Source organism: Aptenodytes patagonicus, chromosome 15, assembly GCF_965638725.1.
Source record: "Aptenodytes patagonicus chromosome 15, bAptPat1.pri.cur, whole genome shotgun sequence".
Lineage (NCBI taxonomy): Eukaryota > Metazoa > Chordata > Aves > Sphenisciformes > Spheniscidae > Aptenodytes > Aptenodytes patagonicus.
In genome coordinates, this window is record NC_134963.1 from 12247350 (window position 1) to 12266898 (window position 19549).

General features: G+C 46.0%; 2 protein-coding genes across 10 annotated transcripts in view; both read right to left on the bottom strand.

Annotated features, from left to right (window-relative positions):
• Positions 1-1638: 1638 nt before the first annotated feature.
• ANHX (anomalous homeobox) lies at positions 1639-15292 on the bottom strand. Its single transcript, XM_076353265.1, has 9 exons — positions 15224-15292; positions 13202-13475; positions 12432-12556; positions 12089-12212; positions 10626-10812; positions 10010-10142; positions 9434-9735; positions 5015-5102; positions 1639-3081 (listed from the first exon to the last, which is right to left on the bottom strand). Exons 1-9 carry the CDS (start codon positions 15235-15237, stop codon positions 3051-3053), a joined length of 1278 nt encoding a protein of 425 aa, XP_076209380.1. The 5' UTR covers positions 15238-15292; the 3' UTR covers positions 1639-3050.
• The window catches only part of DEPDC5 (DEP domain containing 5, GATOR1 subcomplex subunit), a 48713-nt gene continuing 44412 nt past the window's right edge, over positions 15249-19549 (bottom strand). For 8 of the 9 annotated variants that reach the window (XM_076353262.1, XM_076353258.1, XM_076353261.1 and 5 more), the window contains 3 exons: positions 18441-18501; positions 17270-17352; positions 15585-16385 (listed from right to left, as the gene is read on the bottom strand). In XM_076353262.1, the coding sequence (XP_076209377.1) occupies positions 16090-16385; positions 17270-17352; positions 18441-18501 (440 nt within the window). In that variant the 3' untranslated portion in view covers positions 15585-16089. Of the gene's footprint in view, positions 15416-15584; positions 16386-17269; positions 17353-18440; positions 18502-19549 lie in introns of those variants that run through there. The other variant, XM_076353263.1, reaches the window with a different exon arrangement.

The window sequence follows — 19549 nt, forward strand, 5'->3', positions numbered from 1 at the left end:
TGTCCTCCAGAGAACAACTGTGCCAAATCTGGAAATGAAATTCGTCAAGTGAAGTGTAAGAGAAAAAGCTTTAATTCTGCTTTAGCTGCAAAGCCTTTTTCAGATTTAAGTTTGGAAAAGAGACTTGTCGTTCTAGCACTCCTTAGGAATTCTGGTGAATTGAGCCGCCTTTTTTTAATTAAAAAGTCAAAACAACTATGTTCTTGAACTATTTAAAAAACTTGCAAGGCCTTAAGACACTGGTATTGTTAAGACAGTAGAACAAAGGTCAGTTACCTCCAAAACCAAAATACATGCATTCCCTAGCGTGGGTTGTTTTCTTAGAAAATAATCTATTTAATTTTGAATGACAGGTACCTAAAATTTCTATAGAGGTGGAGTAGTGTTAATCTAATCTTTATCATCTTCCCTGGCAGGAAACAGAACTAAATATTTGAAAGGAACTGAAATACGTCTCATTGTAAGAGAGGCATCGTTCCTCTTTACTCCAATACATCAGTTTTCAACAGCGGGAAATGTAACCACCCTGGCTTTCATCCACATGTATTACATACCATTGACTAGCTAAATCATAGTAATCGTAGTGACATGACATTATCATTAGGGGTGAGAATTAAAGTACCTTGTTTGGGATCTCATACAAAAATCTATCAAGATCCAGTGTGAATTTTGCTATTGGGCTGCTGCTTCTGCATGAAAGCCGTTTCACTAGTTGGCGCACGACAGTGTCTTGTTTTCTTTCCACCACGGGCCGCAGAGAAGACGCAGCTCTTGCCCACCACAGTGCAAATGCCTAGCAAACGGATTTTACGCAGCGTGGCTGGGATCGCGATACCTTTCGCCTACGGTCAGCAGCAGCAGTGCCGTATGGTATAGGTGGCTCCTGCGCCTGAAGAGTTACGTTTCTCCCCTCTCCCGCCGAGCCCCGAGGCTCCCTCAGCCGAGGCGGGCGCGCTCCCTGCCCCTCCTCGTCCCGCGCGGGCCGCCAACGGTCGCCGCGCGCCCCCTCAGGCGCCGCGCGCCCGCGCCGCTGTTGCTATGGCTCGGCGGGAGGCGGCAGCCAATCAGGGGGCGGCAGGATATATTTGTCGCTGTTGCTACCGGCGCGGCGGGGCGGCGGACCAATGGGGAGGAAGCAGGAGCGCGGCGCGGGGCCGCCATAGCGGCTGGGCGGCGGGAAGGGCGCGTCGCCGCGTTTGTCACAAGCGGCGGCCGCGCTGCCGGAGCACAGGGCTCCTTTTGCAGCGGTGCAGAGGGGCGGCTAGGCGAGGCGCAGGTCTGTTAGGACCGGGCGAACACGACTCTCACGGGCTTCTGGGAGGGCCGCAGTCGCCCAGCACCTTTCCACCCTATGTGCCAGCTCAGATTCACCCAAGGCCCCATTGTTGAAGGAAATAAACGTAAACGTGTGCATAACCCTTCCAAACACTGCTGTTTTGAACACAAAACCACCAAAAACAAGAAAATGGCCTTCCAAGTGAGATCCACCAAAATAAAGGCAGTGTCAGGGTCTCAACACACATGCACGTGCATGTGCACCCAGGGCAGCTGGTGCTAAGGTTTTAATGTACAATTAAATACCATGTGTGAATAATCACTTCACACCCTTACCTTGAAAAATTAACCCTGGAGAAAGAGTCATTCATAAGCTTTATTTGCTAACTTTATTACAAAAGGTACTGGAGGCATCTACTTCAGGGCTGGAGTTTTGGCAAGGTCTACCCCTTTTGCAATTCATATTTAAAAAACAGCAGTAATACTTAGGGAAAATACCCAAAAGACTGCCCAATGACTTGCAGCATTAGTTTTAAACCTGCATCAACGGTCTGCTTTGCTACTCATGCCCTAATGCTCTCATACACAATTCTGCTTTTTAGTCTCTAAGAGAAAGAAAACAGGGCTCCTGATTTGTGAGCAGCGTGAGATGGAGGAGTGTAACAGGCAGCCTTGAGGCCGGGTTAAGGAAGGAAAAGTACTGGGCAAAAGGAACAGAGTTGCGCACGCTCCCCATGAGAGCTGCAGTGAAATGGCTTACCCCCGCGGAGTAAGCAGCCTTCAGCCAAATACAGTATTAGCCCCACACTTCCTACGGTGTGTAGGAAACAGTCTGCACAACTCACGCTGCTTTGCAGGGCACTTGTCTGAATAGGATGTGCTCGCTTGCTGCTGCCTGGCGTCAGACTGCCGCAGACCACCCGAAGGGTGACACAATCGCCTTGGCAGTTTCAGTCCCCCCAGATCTGGGGACTGAAAATGGATCAAGAGGGTTCTGCGGCTCCCACCTCCTCCATTCATCCTTCCTTCCTGGGCAATCTGAGTTGCAGGTAGTATTAAATACCGACACACTGGTATGCCCTCCCCCAATCCTGCAAAAACATTAACTTTAGCACTGAAAATTCTACCACGCTCCAGTTTGTGTCATCTGTGACACTGCAGAGCATGGAACACTCCAGAAGTTACACACAGCAGTACAACAGAAATACAGAGATGAGAAATAGCAGTATATTACCAGCACTTAGCTGAGACCTTATTTTCCAGGCCTGAGAAAAAGTTATCCAATATCCACTGCTAGGCAATGCAACTAAATTTTACTCTTTTTGAGTACAGGAGCTTCATTTACCTTCATGATGTAATGAAGGACTCAGATCTGACCAGTGCTACGGGTAGAAATATGTAACTGCCACAGAACTAGTGACTTGATATTTTTAGCATCTACAGTGCAGCTTCAGACTGCTCCAGTAAAAACCTACAATCCACAATGCACCTTTGGTTTCTTCTATCCTTTGCAAAATTCTTAGTAAAACTGTAACTAAAACAAACTTTGTAACTATTAGAAAAAGCCTTCATCCTTCTACCTCACTCTCTCTATTCATCTCCATGTCAAACCCTCATTCATTTAAAAAAAAAAAAGGAAAAAAAAAAAAACAGGAAAAGGATGGGGCGTTTCCTGGGGAAGTGCAGACCACACTGAGCATCTCTGCAGGCAGGTCACATTCGTCCCCCGGCTGAGAATTCAAAGAGCAGCCAAGCTGCCCAGAACGTGTCATTGGTTAATGGGTCACCAACTGGATTCTCCAGGACCTGAAAGACACGGGAAAGAATCAAAGCTTCATCACATACGATCTTTAATGATGCCGTTGCTCACGGTGGAAGAGCTCCTTTGGGCAGACATACAGTAGCACAAGACTGTGCGGTGGGAGGGCATGTCAGTGGTGAAGGCTGTGTGCATGAAGTGACAAAGTCCTTGTTTCCCTCTAAGTTCAGGTGGAGTAATCCATCTGTACAGAACGTGGGTGTAAAAATGACAAACACAATCAGTGCACAATTCAACTCTCAGTAATTCAGAGAAGAGCAATTCCCTTCCCTTTGCCCAAGGCATTGGCTCCTATAAAAGCAAGTAAATGACAGAGGGTAAGACCAGGATGAAATAATAAAGAAGGGAGTGATCACCTAAACAAGGGAGTTCTGTTCAGGGAGGGAAAGAAATGTCTCCAAAATGAATTAACTTTTTTTTGTTTGTTTGCTTGTTTCGTTTTACTCTCATTTTGGCTCTGATGGGATGCATGACCCAAGCAAATTGAAAGTCATGTGTGGACAAAAGGAAGTGTACATCTGCACCCCTGTGGTTCAGACACAGGAACCAAACATCTGCATATTCCTGCAACAAACCCAGGGCAAGTTGATTCAGCAAGAAACAGAGTGCCCTGGAAGTCTGTAGAATGCTCTGAAATCATTTACCCATTCAAGCTCTTCCTCTTCCTACAGCACACATTAAAATATGCAAAAATTGCTTTTCTGAATTCCTGAACCGAGTAATTGTTACAAAGATTTGAAGATGTCCCCTTTTGACATCTGCAGGCATCACACAGTATCTTGCTCCCCGGCCCACATTGCACTGAGTGTCATGTTTCTATACCATTGCAAAATCAGTGCAACAATGCAAAATAGGAAGATGAGAACTCTAGCTACAGAGACTGCATGCTCTGGAAATCTTAGAAAAGGCTCATTCATTATTAATGCCCAAAGCTTTCCTACTCATCTGGCTCATTATGGCTGGTAAAAAGGCCACTTTCCAAGATACAGATCTTTATATTGATGCTTTCAAAGGCTCAAAAGAGGTTCTGTTACTGCCCTCAGAGCTGCAGCCGCTTCCCATAATGAGGCCAGCAAATATGGCCTCCTGCTTTTCAAAATCTCTTTTAAAAAGGTTTTCTCCGGCAGCTTACGTTGCAAGAGAAACAGACATGGATGCTAACTGATTGGTAGACCAACACATGTGAAGCCAAAAAATAGCTCAAGGTACAGTTTAGATAGGGCTTTCTTGGGTCCTATTTTTAAGTAACGTTTAATTCACAGATGTGCTCCCATCCTTGAAAGCACCAGATTTCTAACTTCTATTCTCTACCGCCTTAAAATCACTGTAAGAAGGCATGCAGACTGCATCCAGATCATGGAAGTAACTTCTTTTATCACTTCCTGTAATAACACTGCTCTGTACACTGCTATCAGCTATCTCAGAACAGTGCAAAATCCCTTGTCCTCAGCAATAACACAGACTTGGAAATGAAAATTACATGAAAGGTTTTAAGAGGTCTGAGAGAGCAGAGTCTAATTCTGCAGAACCCCTCAGAGGGGAGTGCCCTCAAGCAGACATCTTCCCTGTTGTCTTCTTTCCACAGTGCTAGGTGAGCCCTCCATTGCTCAAAATTTAAATGACACTTTGGATCTGCACAGGCTGCTTTGGCCATTATTTCAATGACACATTTAGTAAAATTAGGTTCTGATAAGCAATCCAAGCAGAAAAAACAACAAAGAGACTTCTCCTAGCATCTGCTGGATGCTACCCAGGGAATGCCCAGCTTGCTCTGAACTGGATTCCAAAAGGTGTGCTTAGATCAAACATGTTTCATACTAAATACGATGTGAGATTTCACACCTCCTGTGTGAGAGCTACAGCTGGATAGAGTGTACAGGGCTAAGCTCCTTTCTCTGAACACTAGGTGTGTTCTCTTACCTGGCTTTGTCCCAAGGCTTGGCTTTCTTCCATGCAGGGTGCAGAAACAGGTGGGCACTGAGGCTTGCCAAACACAGTCTGACAGGAACTGGAAGAAAATATGATGATTACAAATGCATTTGTATTTATGCTCTGCTCACCACTCACTGTAGTGTTTTGCAGCAGGACAAGAGGGGCTGCTGGCAAGACTATTCATTCAACAGAGTTCTGTTAAGCTGTCCACAAACCTGCCCCATTTCTCCAAATTGTTATGGCCTGAAAATACAGATTCTGCACTGGGAGAACTAGCCTGACCAGGAGCAGTATACAGGAATGACATCTCCATTTGCAACTTTCCTTATGCCCCCAGAACACTCTCCATAAACAAGGAGATGTCTACCAAAATGTCTCTTTCCTGGAACATACTTTAAACACAGATCTTAAGAGTCAAAACACAAACATGTGGCTTTAGACATAGCCACAACATTGGCTACGATTCTACTATAGCTTTTCAAGGCCGCCAGTCAAGAGTCTGGGGACATGGCTTCCCCATCCCCACCTGCCTGGGGGCTCTACCAACCTCTCGGAAGAGGTCACAGCCTGCGGGCACTGGGTACTTGATGATGGGATGTTCTCTCCCTTCATCACCAACTCAAAAATATCTATACTCCAACAACACTGCCCATACCACTACCAGGAATAGCCCAGGGTATGAATGGCCATAGAGGCCCAGACCAAAGGTGCCAACAAATAGAGCACAGGAAAAAAGTAGAAGAAACAGGGCAAGTGTCAAGTTGCCCTTCCTTGGAATGCCCCCCAGGCTCCAGCAATCAGTCTTGGGACTCCTCTGCTGGAGGCTGCATTCAGGCAATTACATGTACTAATGACAAACGGACTCAACCCCCTGCCCCCCCAAGAATTTGTCTCATCCTTTTTCATAGCCCACTTACACTGACATGCACAATGCCCTTAGCAACAAATTCTGCGATTTAATTATGCAACATGCCAAAAAATAGCATCCTTTTGTGCGCTCTGAACTTGCTGCCTGCCAGTGTCGGGGTGTTGGGTTATCCAGAGGGGAGAGCCTAACAGCAGGAGGATTCCTAGTGCTCTGAGCTGGAATCCCAAAAATGCAGGCAGAAGCAGTAAGCTGCAACAAACACCTCAGGACTGATGTTTTCTAAATCAATATGCTGGCTCATAAATACAGTCTGTCTTGCTCCATAGAGTTCAGTGTGCTTTTCTGTTTGAAATGTGAGGCACAAGAGAGTTCTACTCTGCATGAACCATTACCTGGGCTACATTCCACCTGTCCCAACTCGAGGAGTGAAGAGGATACAACACCACTATCTGTAACGGCAAGCATCTGTTTGGTGTCCCACAGGAACTTCCAGTTCGCTAGCTGGATCAAACTCTCCTGCCAGGCAGCAGGAGCAGATGGAGACAGTCAGCTTCCAGCCTGGTTCCCCCTCACACTCCTACCTCACAGCCCTGTAGATCATAAGAGGTTTGGATACAGCCCAAGTGCGTAAGACCGACTGTAAAAAGCCCATGAAAGAAGTCAGCTGGAATCGTTCTAATAAGCTTTCAGGCCACATCCTTTCCAGGTGAGCACCTTTAAAAATGAGACAAGCAGATTAAGGGTCCTTTGGCTGACTTGTATCTCTACCTCTGCACCTACGAAGCAGGGAGCCACAGGTGCTGGCAAGGCAGTGAGAGCATAACACTAAGCCCACTCCAGGCGGGTGACCTTGCATAAATAATTTCCTTCTCTGTGCTTTACTCTTCCCTGTAAAGCAGGGATAACTTCACTGCCCTGTCTTTCCAGGATAGCAACACTCATTTGCCTTACAGTTTAAGCTGTTGACTCCTCCATGAGTCCCCAGATGAGTGATGCTCATTGCAACATTATTGCTAAAGATGACCCTGGTGACACAATACTTCTCTCTAATCCAGTAACTCTGTTAGAGGGCTCTGCCTGATAACAAAGGTGATCCTCATTCATTGCCATTGAGTGAGCAGTGATCTTACCCAAGACTACCCACACGAGGTCTCCTGGCTCTCTAGAGAGAAAGTGCAAAAAGGCCAAGATGAAGTTGCAGCCTAAGCATCACTCGTTTCTAAAGAGATTGCTGTTCCATAGCATTCATGGCATTTTGGGGAGTTCAAGGTTTTGGGGGGAGCTGGACCAGGCCACTAAACAGGGTTTATGAACAGTGTTCAAATAACTATATCCTCACCAGAAAGTATCAACGAAGCATCAAGTCCTGCCCCTGCCAGGAATACGATAAAGGGTGTGTGAATTCCTGGCACAACTGACATACCCAACAAGGAGACATTCACCATAGATTTCTTCTACTGGCGGAACATATTTTAAAAATAAACATGAGCTCACTCTAGAGTCAGAACATGCAATTTTAAATCCAGCCAAAATATTAAGCCTCACTGATCTTTCATGATCTTTAGCCACTGTTTAAAACTGCGAATCTTAAAACACAGACTGAAGTGGGTTTACAATGCCCAGACCTGGGTGCTCCCCAACAATTCAGAGCGGGGAGTCTGACATAAATGTGAACAACTGTAGGCACCAAGCCAACTGGGAAACAGGGGTAAAAGGCAGAAATGTTTTTAGCAGAGAACTGGGAGGCAAAAAACCACTGATCTTTATCTCCAGTGAATCACTGCCTTCCCTTGTGGCTTGACAAGCCACAAAGCCTCTCCGTGCCTCTGCTTCCTCATCTATAAAGTGGGAATAAAACTCCTTCTACCTACCTCTTTGACATATGATCGACTGTGTCACACTAGCACAAATGCTGGACAGTGTCAAGCAGAAGGGTTATGAAATGGGGCTACTGCTCCTGTTCTGTCTTGCAGATCAGCAAATTAAAGGAACCTAGTAATGTCTGTTTGGCAGTGTTTATTTTTACCTAACATTATGGAAGTTGTATAACATACGGAAGATGGCACGGATTCTTGTTTTTTTGCATTCTGTGAATTTATATTAAGTCCCAGAGAAAATGTGCAGCCTGAAACATTTGATACAGGTGGAAAACAGAAAGACAGAACAGTGCCTGTCTTTCTGTCTTCCAATTTGGAAAGCTTGCACGATGGAATAATCTTGTCATGAGGTTATGAAGCTACAAAAACTATTTTAGGATTAAATACGGGCCCTACCAACCCAGCCCACAGAATCAGCTCTCACCGAGATCAGTATAGGTTATAATTTTCTGCCAAAAAGAAAAACAGGCAAATGGCTTAGAAGCTAAGCCTGCTTTAAAGAGAGGGGTTCATATCTTTTCTGATGAGGCTGGTCCCGAATATCCTTTGTGCCACCACTGTAAAACACATACACTTATACAGCACTTCCCATTTCCAGTGCACGGATATAAATATCTGCAAAATGTGATGGACACAAGGAGCGTCAGGCCCCTGGAATGAGATGCATCACTACACTCTTTCTGCAACCCTCTTCAATGGGGGGATCAGGACAAGGCTAGACCCACAGCATCACTGTTACTCCTGCCTTTAAGAAACCTTGTGCTTTCCGCTCCCTTTACCTGTGGGGAAGAATAGATTCCAAGGTCCCTAGCTGTCCTTCTCTAAGGATGAAGCTTTCAACCTCTAAATCTGACTGCTGAATGATTCTTCCTGAACTGGCCTCAATACAGCCACCTTGAGGGACTCTGCTCAAGGGAGCTCTGATACCTGCTGAAATAAATGCTCATATTAAAGACAATTACAGATAACATGACCCCAACCTCTGACCCAGCTATTCCTCCCCTCCTTGCTCCACATTCACCAGAGGCTGGGCGAATGGCAGTCACAGCACTTTCTGTTCCGCAGACTTACAGCAAAAGCAGGTGGCCATCACTTACGTATCCTATCAAGGCTATTGTGAAGAACAGGGAGAAGAAAAGACATGGTGGGAATGCTGAACAAGACTGGACAGGAAGGAAACAGAGAGGGAGAGAGAAAGAATAGCAGGAAGGAGAAAGGAAAGTGAGAATGTATTGCTGAAGATGAGCACCGTGTCATCACAGTTAAGAAGTTCCCAGCCTCTGCTCAGGCAATCTCTTAGGAATAACAGGTATTTAAAAACCCAGAAGCTTGCAAACTGACAAGGTGAGCAGACACCACACCTGAAGGGACTCTTCCAATGGAAATGCTAAAAGGAATCCACCTTGCTGGAAAAGTACTATCTTATGGAAGGAGTTATAGTTTAAGCAAAAGACTAGGTAAGAGTGTCTGCTTCAACACCTTAAATCAACAGATTTTTCGTATTGAGCTACTATGGGAGCAGAACTCCAGAGCTCAAAATAAGCCCTGCTCCCAGTTGTCATGGCATCAGAAAGCCACGTAAGTGAGCAAGAGTGTTTACAACAAAGGGAAGGGAAGCTTGAAAGCTCTTAAGGTCAATGATCTGGGTGCAGTTTTACTAACCTTCTATACTTGGGGTCCACATGGAGCCAGAGACTCCTCTGGTGCTGGAAGGGGCCTGCCACATGACCAGTCGTTCATCCGGGAAGGTAAGAGACCCGCAAGAGCACAGGACAAAGTTATCCAGCTGGGGGCTGGCATCAGTACTGCTTGCTACTTCTCTGGGCTGCAGGACAGCAGAGTTAAAGCAGGTTCCTGGTTCCAGCATAGCCTCAGTGCAAAAAGCTACAGGTTGTTCAGTGTTCTGAGTGGTCAACAAAGCCTTGCTTGTCCTCGCTTCATACAACTCACTGCTCTGCATAAAGCTGTAATGATGGAGAAAATAAATCAGCCAGACATATTGCTTTGCAAAGAGGGGGAACCCCCCCAGCTAAACCTTTGAATCCTGCCCTTGACAGCTGGGAGATTAACTGCTAGATGCTCTGACTGCCTGATGCTGGGCATGGACCGTTCCCATCTATGGAGTCACAACCTCTAAGTGATGTCCCCTGGGAACTGATGTGAAAGCCAGTTCCATGAACAAGTTTAAAGGTTGCTTCATCTCTGAACTGTCACTGTAAAGACTTTTTCATACATCACCTGGATTCCAGCATCTTTAAATAAGTTCCTTCAGGAGGCTTATCCAGATCTGCAGCTGACTGCTCCCACCCTGGGTCACAGGGCATGAGGGTTATCTCCATTTGCTCAGAGCAGATGCTTACACAAGATCCATCTGAAAGGTGCAGGCCGGGCAGGTGAAGGAACACTAATAGTTACTCAAAAAAGCAATGAAACAAGTCTAATTTGCCAAATGCAGCAAGACCCTCTTATTCCCCATGACTGAAGTTTGGTCAAGATTCTGTGAAGGGGCATGGAAATACTGGGTTTTACTGGAGTACTGCCCTGATCCCAGAATCTGAGAGCTAAAACCTGCTACCTCCCATGTATTTGCTTTCATTTGGTGCCCCTTCTGAGACGGGCATGTCTTTTCACCTGTCCTTGCACAGGCGTTATGAATGCTTGCTCCTTCTACGGAGTGACAGCCTCTAGCCAAACAATGAGGCACTCCACTGAAGTAGAGTCCTCCAATGTCCACTTGATCCATCAGCATATAGATGCTGTTCTGGAGAAGGAATATCCTTCCCTTCCTGAGGGAACTTAAAATTGTTCTTCAGCTTTCTGGATCACATCCTAAGCCCATTAGGAAGAGACGAACCTGCAGGTTGTGGAGTGTAGGATCCTTTATCCTGCTGCTCCTTTGTGTGGTAAGTCAAAGCCCTCTCAGGACATGAGTTGTTGAGCTTTTCCGTACGAGGGAGGCAGGATTTTTGACGTCGCCGATAATTTGCAAACCAATTATAGACCTGAGTTGGCTGCAGGTTCATGTCCCGAGCCAATCCCTCCTGCAAACCCAGGTGTAGGGAGAGATCAAGGGAAAAAGAATAAACCACATCCATGTAATAATCAGGTTTTTCCCTTCAGTTCAAAAAGCAGCCCAGCAAAAGAGCTTTCAAACCCAGAGGTATTTGTTCACTAGGTCTCCGATAAGTCTATGTGGATCCCATTAAGGAGACCGATTTATAAACTCAGACAAGTTGCTGGAAAACACACATTCCACCCTGCTCCCCTAGTCAATTTGTTTGCTAAAGGAAACCATATACTGCTATTTTATATTGCTGTATTTAAATGTAAAACCTCACCAAAGCATGCTCTTCCCACAGAATGACAGCTTCACATCACTAACATGACACTAATAGGATAAACACTAATGCATTTACCACATTAAATAGTTTTCACAAACTGTGAGCAGTATAAACATCTGTATCACGTTCACAGAAAAATTTCTGCTGTATTAAACTGTTAAATAATGAGATCACATAAGTGAAGAACGTACTGGGAAATTAATGCATAAGTGATCATAGTATCCTGACCTTTTAGGACTTAATTATGCAACTTCATTATGCTCCCAATTCAGATTGTTTTTTTAAAATGAAAATTTGGAAGTTGTTGCTGCTTTGTGAAAAGAGTAAGAAATAAACCATCTTCACATTGTGGAACTATTCAACAGGCCATCCTGCCTCATATGAGAAGGGTGTTGGAAAAATTGAGCACCACAGAGGCAGACTTTAAAGTCTGAAGCCTTCACTTTGCAAGGTAGTAATCAACAAGGATTACTGCATTAATTCACGTCACTTTCATTACAAATTTGTTCCTGTCCAAATAAGGTAGATAGATGCATACCTCAACACAGCCTATCATGTTTTCAAATTCTGTGAATTTAATGTGATAAGTCAGTACAAAATGTATTCTGGTAAGCAAAGTGCAATTTTATAATGGCTATAACTCAGTCAAGTCAGAACTATTTATCACTGTAATATAGTTCTTCTGAGTGATGGTTGTTTCGCTGCCTATGCTCAATCACTACAAAATTAGACCTGTTAAAAGCCTAGTGAAGAACTTATTTCCCCTGATCTTTTTGTCCAAAGCAAGTGAAATTACTTAGCATGAACTTGATGATTTTTTAAGGAAACCTTCAGGGAAAGATCAAATATCAGGAATCCCAGCCTCACTGGGGCTTCTGAGAACAAGGATTTAGAATGAAATCAGTTATAGAACCCTGATCACAAAGTTCTGCTTTTCTGTGATAAGGAGACTTGATTGGAAGTAGCATATCCCTACCCGCTGTTTCTTGTTTGGATTTGTTGTCACCTCTGCAGCAAACCTGTGCAGTTGCTGTCGTACTTCATCTGAATAGTTTCGATTCTTCAAACCTTCAGGACAAAGGGAAATAGGTGGAGGATTCCTGTACACAGGAGAAAACAATATTAAAAAGGACCCAGAAAGAGTCATTCACATTCATGGGAATTTTCTCACGTTGCCACAAGTGGTCAAAATGCCAAGAAAAACCTAGCTCCAAGAAGCAGGCATCTCGCGATGCAAAAACAGCCTCTGCATCTCTACCCCCTGCATCTGCTAACTACAGCAGGAAAAAAAAAAATGTGGTCCCCCCATGCCGCAGTACCTCTTCCTGCAACGGAATTTCTGCAGTGGTGTCAGAAAATCCGTGTGGTGTTTCTCCATAACCCTCCGGTAGTGAATCTCATGCCAAAGTTGCACCAGCTCCTCCTTCTCTTCTGCCTTGCAATACTAAAACAGAATAGTATGTAAGCAAACCCTTTCCAGGTAGTCCGTCAGGCTTTCTGTAAAGGAGAAAACCCTCAACAACTCGAAACTTACTCAGAGTCCTACTGGTTTGACAAAGCTGGTGGCATCATCCAAGTATGTGGCTCACTGTACCTTCTCTAATCTACACAGGGAGTTGCCTGCCTAATTCTTTCTTTTCCCCTGGTGAAAAGGGCTACGTTACCAGATCCAGAGACCAAAATCCCTCACCCTGAGTGGTGCCATCAAGCCTTCCTCATATCTCCCCATCCTGGCAAGCCCTCTAAACTTGGCCTCCCCAAGGCTTTTATGTCCTGAGCCCTAAGTTTGTGAAAAACTCCAAGAACCACCACACTAGAGAACAAAAATCCTGCTTTCACAAACTACAACCAACCCTATAATCACCCAATTACCTTCTTCCCCTTGGCTGATTAGTCGTAACCGCCTGTAGCACAGGCTTTATCCTGTGTTTCAGGTCAACTAATGCACACATATCACCTTGCACTGCCATACACCAGCTGGAAATGCTCCACGCACTGCAGTTTGGGTACCTCTGCACTAACAGCTCTAACTACTATTTTTCTAATACTGCTTTTTGTCTCCATGAAGAAACAAAGAACACATCCCTACCTCCAGGAGTCTGCAGGCTGTGTCATGCTGCCCATTATGGATATGAACGAACACGCAAGCTCGGACAATGTGGATGTTAGTGAGAAAATACATCTTGTGTTTGCATCCCATCATGGCCCCAACCAGCTTCTCCAGACTAGGAGACGAGCTCTGGAGGTCCTGGCAAAGCTGTCCTGCTAGATCCAGCAGCTTGGCAGGTGGGGGATCCTTGTTTTTATTCCTGTTTAACATGGCCATGAACCGCTTCATCCTTACGTCCTGTTGGAAGCCTTTTCTATGCAATGCACAAAGTTGTGGTTAGATAAAAACTATTATCTCCTATTTTTAGCTTCTCTGGTATGCTTTTTTTTTTTTTAAAGGAAGGAAATTCACTGTGCTGTTAAAAGCAGCCTGAGGACCTCAAAACACTTAAAATAAAACTAGGCCTAAAGCAGCCCTGAAAGGCTAAAGCCACACCAGGTTTGTAGTTGAGAAAACAGAGCTCAAGAAGATGCATTAAACTTGCCTCAAAACTCGGAGGCTGAAGGAGGAGGCCAAAGCAGGAGGGCTGCCATGGGGAACCGCACACTGGGCTGGTCCCCATCTTCCCCGCTTCGGTCTGTGTGCACGGCTGGGGGCACCGGGGGTGCTGGCAGCTCTGCAGTACCCCACGCACACACAAGCGCCCCCAGGCCCTCCACCCTCATTCAGATCAGGTACCCCCGCATCCAAATCATGAGATGAAGCTTTACATCTACTGCTTACAGGTTAAAGCTACCAGAACATTAAGCCCAGAAACGTTCAGGTGAAATTCGTGAGTTTTTTCTCCAAAACGGCATGGGACAGGCCAGGGGCAGACTGCAGTTACAGCAAAGCATAACTCAAATGATCGTCGGGGCTGTTTTTCGCCCATTTTCCTGGGGAAAGGAGGCCGGCGCGACGCCCCCGTGCCCGGCGGGTCCCCTCGGGGACACCCCACCCCCTGGCCGGAACAAAAGGGGGAAAAGCTGTTAAATACCTGCGAGGTTGATGAGCAGGGACACCCCGGCAGCCCCGTCCCCTCCGGAGGCAGCGGGAGGGCAAGCCCGCGGCGCCAGAGCCTGCCCCGGCCCCGGCCGCCCCCGCGGCTCCCCGGCTCCTTCCTCCCGCGGCGAAGGGGCCCCGGTACCTGTCCGCCGGGCCCCGGTACCTGTCACCCGTCCGCCGGGCCCCGGAGGAGGGCGGCAGGGCGCAGGCCTCTCTCCCGCCGCAGCGCAGGGCAGGGAAAGGCCGCGTGGGGCTGCGCGCTCCGCGGGACCCTGCGCGCACGGCGAGCGCTGCGCGGGGCCGGCTCAGCCCCACGCGGCCGCAAGCCCGGTCCTGCGGCCAGCCGAAACCTCAGCCCTTCGTCCACAGCCTCATGCCGCAGGAAAGAGCTTTGCAGCGCTAAAAGCGATCCCGGTTTGCAGGTGCGGAGCCGCTGTTGGCCTCCAGGTCCTTGCCCACGCGGGGTGTTGCAAGGCTGCCCCTGCACTCCACCCCCACCCCCCTTAAATTGCTTTGACAAAGCAACTGCTGCACGCACTGCTACTTTCATAGTGAAATTGTGTAGAAGAGATGGCAGCAAGTTGCTTTCATAGTAGAAAGTGTGTTTTAAGATGTTAATGGGGATCAGACATGCACCGATAGTTTTGACACACTTAGATGAACTGAACGAAGAGGCACACAGCTCAAACCCACCTTTCTAGGTGGGTACTGTCTAATAACAGATGAGTCATCCAGACTCAAGTTTAGGGGATAAAACTGAGGCAGCTATGATTTTCCTTGAATTAGGTCTGAACACCACCATGAACCTGTCAGCCCTCTGCTGACTTCAGTTTAGCGAGGACAGATAACAATAGTAACGATCTCGCGATCTCGCAGCAGGAGTCAACAACCCCCCCCACGCACAGCGCTACTGGGTGCAGGTCCTGACCCCACCCTGAATCCACACTTAAATAACTAGCTCATGCTAAGTCCACACCCCATATGCGAGCTTCCTCTGCAAGGACAAAGACTACGTACTTGAGCATAGGCATCTTCGTTTTGCTGCATGCAGACTTATCCTAAAAATCTGCTCATAATCCTCCTTGTTCCTCCGATCAGCAGCATCTTGTGTTCAGTTGCCCTTGATTTCTCCATAGGCTTGGATGCCGGCCTTGCAGGACAGTAACTGGCTCCTTGCTCCTGCTGCATGACACTGTTCTAGATCCAGAGCTGGAGACAGAAAGTCCCGGATGCTTAAAGGACAAAGCCCCACCATTGCACTTTGAGCATTTCATTGTCACGCTGGACATAAGGAGCAGTTATTTCCTTTTGGCAATTATTCTCCTTTACTCCCCAATTCCATATTGCTGTCTGGAGTTACAACAAAACATCAGGTCACTCAATTTTCTGCATTTTTACTTATTTACATGTATGAAATGTAACAAGTGTCTCACATTTTATCTTACATATTCACACAACCAGGTACACCTCAAAAGGGAAAGAGGCAGGCTGCTGTCAGGCACATCAGATGCAAACGGCACCAATCATTTCCAATGATGGTAAGCTGCTACCGTCACACTCTGTGCTGAATCTAACTGCCCTCGAAAACCATTTGCGCGCTCCCTCCTTTACCTCTGCTCTAACTGAAGTTTTGGCAATCAAGGACTGCAGCTACTTGAAACCGAGCTGAGGTCAGGTGACAGATACTGGCAAGCCAAGAGCGCCGATTCTTTTTCCAAGGGCTTAATCAAATTCTGTTGAATATCAACAGCAACATTGATCAGGTCCTCTTGGAGCCTCAAGATGAATCCAATAGAGAGGCTCTTTTCCAGTCATCCTTCACCTCTACTTCCTTGCCACAAGGTAAAGCTTCAAGCTGTCTCCCTAAGAGATACAACCCTATTTCACGGAGCACTAGCATGCATCTTATCTAGACAATCAGTCCAGAACGAAAGAAGCCGGCTATCTTTGTTCCAGCAAAAGTCTGTGAAGTCTTTCAGCAACCGATCAGCAAACTTCTCATCCCCAGTGGCACTGGACCGCCACGTTTTTGTCAGCATGGTGTTGTAGGCCCAGTTGTAGCCAATGCGCTCTTCACAAAACATGTTCTGGTTGGTGGAGCTAGTGGAGTTGCGCCGGCGTCGCTGCTGCCCACAAGAAAATTTCCGCTTGGAATATGGTAGCTGCAAAAACACTGTCCCTGGAGGAAACAGACAGGACTTTAGTCTTAGGCAGACCTAAGTCCCTACGACTGGTAGCTGACTCATTAAATTCTGAAAAGGAAACTGGACTGAGTTTCATTCGATTGCCTTTTAGCAAGATAAAATGGGATACACTTTTCCTCCTTCGCTTTTACATGCTACCTCCTGCAAACAACAACACTGGGAGAGAGCACACTTAGTCTTGCCTTTCTCTTGGTAGAAGGGAATGAAGCAAAGCTGTAGGCTCTGATCCATCTTTCTAATTTTACATCAATTTCCATTCTCTTCTGCAATTTTCCAAAAGCTCTCTTCCTGTCATTGTCTTCATGTCTCAGCAACCCCTCTGAACATATTATTTTACTGTAATATGCCATGCATGGAGCTTAGTTAAAAGTGCTGATAGATCACCAACATTTATGAAGAATAATAATGAGAGCAAGTGGATCCTAAATGCTTCATCTATCTCCCACACAGTGTGTATGGGTAGAGATGCATCTACAACTGACCTTAAGCATGAGAACAGAGCACTGACTTGTCCTGACACCTTTCCCTCCTTCTAGCTTCTAGATACACATTTATTTACACTGCACTTGGAATAAGCTCTGCCTTGTATTTTTTTATTTCTCCATCTCCTGGAAAGAAAAGTTTCAGAGACACTATAAAGCAAGATTTCAAACCAATGCCACTGATCAGCAGCAACACTTTGTGCTTCTCCTACTGCCTCTCCAGTTTTCTGGTTTGTGTTGGCTGATACAGCTACGTGTCATATGACTGGGACACAATGAGGACCAACATCACTGACAAGACACAAACTGCATGTAAAATGGTTCTTTTGGTTATAATAGCCTCCTCCTTGCCCCAGTGCCTGCCAAATATTGCTCACCTGTGACATGGATATACTGGGGCTTGTTCTCAGCTGGGAAGTTGAATGCAGAAGCCGAGTATTTATCTTGCACAAATCCAAATCTGGAGAAACAAACACCAGGGGAATTAAAAAAAAAAACCAAAACAAAACCAAAAAACTCCAGCCACTCCAGCTAGGATTCCTTCAGCCCAAGGCAGAGGCACCAGGGAAAACCTTCCACTATCACAAAGGCTCCCTTTTCTTATGGCCTGAAGGCAAGGGGAAAAGGAATGAGGAGAGCTGAGCTTCTCCAAATATTCTCTGCCCCTGCTAGGCACAGTGTGAAAGCTTGTAACTCCACACTGATCTCTGTCTTAACTCATGCCAGAAACAAGAGCACCAGTAGCTCAGTTTGGGAGGGCACTGAGCAGTCTCTGACAAAATGGGGCAGCTGCACACGAATGAGGGAAGAGCAATAGTCAAGACAGACATTCCTTGGGTATGTTTCAAGCTGTAACATCATTTTTTTCATGCTGGGCAATATTCCACGCAGAACTTCAAGCAGCTCACCTGACAGTTCTTTGCTGTTTGGAGAATACTTGTTCCTCTTCTGCTTTCTAAGCTAATGAAAGCTTATTTCCAAGCTAAAGTCCATTACAAAAGGCAGTCTCTCTACCACAAAAAAGACTGGCAGCAACACCATGAAACAAACTGGCAGCTCAAGCAGACAAAGGGGTAAGGCTAGATAGTATTCAAAGTTTCCCACAATTCCTTCTTAAACTGGGCCCAACCTCCTATGTACAGCTCACATCCCAGTCTTCTGCCTATTGTCAATCGTTGGTTGTCATCCAGTTCAAGACTGTGTTAAGTACACATGAAGGAAATAACTGTCTCTTCCTCAGAAAGAAATCTATTTACAATCTATCTGCTTCTAACTTAGAATAACAGGGCACCTTCAAAGCCAATGCCCTCCCTAGGATGAGAGTATAGTTTGCTAATGAGTGACAGACTGAAACGCTATCTACCTGCCCCTTGTACCCACAGAACCACCTCCAGGCATTCTTGTCATGTTTTAGTCTAATAATCTGCAAGCAGACTTCAGAGAGGCAGACAGCACAGAACCCACGCAGCAACTCAGGAGTGACTGTTCAGCATCAGTCTTCATCCTACATTATCCAGGGAGATACGAACCTTTCTGCTCTGTACGTACCTGTATGCTATTGCTTCCTGGAGGAGATGCATACGGTCCCAGTATGTTTCTGGTTCGAAGCCTGAAACAAACAAGAAGGAAACAATCACCTAGTAAAGCCACTTTATTTCCTTCTGGGGAAAACTGAAGTCTTGAAAAAAGAAGACCTCTGTGCACTTTGTTTTTTCTAGCCATTTCTTTTAGTCACACTTTTTTCTGTCAGCTGTCCCTTGAATGCCATCTTAGAGATGTGTCTTGTACACTCCAGTAGCAGATTCATCCCTGAATTTAGCTTTTGTGTCTCTCGAGATGGAGAGGAACGTAATGGCGTGTGTGGGAGGGGGCAAGGAAGGAGAGTGGGCTGCTGTGTATCACCACAGGGCACTCTGAAAATACTTAGTTCAAAGTCAGCAGGGCTACAGTGACCTCACAGGATATGGATTTGCCACTGATTGTTTCACATTTACACCTAGACACTGGGCCAAGGGTTAATGAAAATAAAGAAAACTATCACCTTCACTATTTTAAAAGAAAGCCCTTCTCACAATGCGATTTTGCCTCTCTCTGCATGGGGACAGAGTTCTCTGATCTTTGAGCTTCCACCTGAGACTTACCACAACAGCATCACTCAAAAGGGCAAGGTCACATTGCAAAAAAGGAGATTGCAGTTTCTAGCTCTTAATCTCATGTGCAAACACTCTTACTGTGAATGTAACCATGGCAACAAAAAAAAAAAAAGAGGATGGCAGTCGTGCAAGCCTAATCTCACTGAGGGGGAGAATAAACAAATGCAGGATACAAATGCAGAGCAGCTGTGGGCAGGGTCTACCAGCAAAACAGATTCTTACAGCATAACATCATGTCAAACAGAGTAACTACTTGATATAGGTTCTATAAGGGTATAAAACATTATGGCAACAAAGACCACTGGGGAGACCACCTTTCCTGTGCCTTGGTACTCCTTGCTGCCAACTTCATACACCGTTGCATGCTGATTAGCCTGCCGGCACAGCTTCCTCCCAGCACCACCTTCCTGAGGGTGGCTGCTGAAATGTAAAAACAGGCCCTTCAACCAGCTAATGCATGTCTGGTAAATGAGGTTCTTCATGTCAGCTACATGCCAGAAGGGA

Excerpts from the sequence above, each read along its gene's own strand:
- ANHX (XM_076353265.1), bottom strand. Across the intron at positions 12,557-13,201 it reads CAGCCTGCAGACTCCTGGAG|TATTGCAAGGCAGAAGAGAA; the intron begins GTAGGGATGTGT and ends ATTCTGTTTTAG. Across the intron at positions 10,143-10,625 it reads CTACACTCCACAACCTGCAG|ATGGATCTTGTGTAAGCATC; the intron begins GTTCGTCTCTTC and ends TGCACCTTTCAG.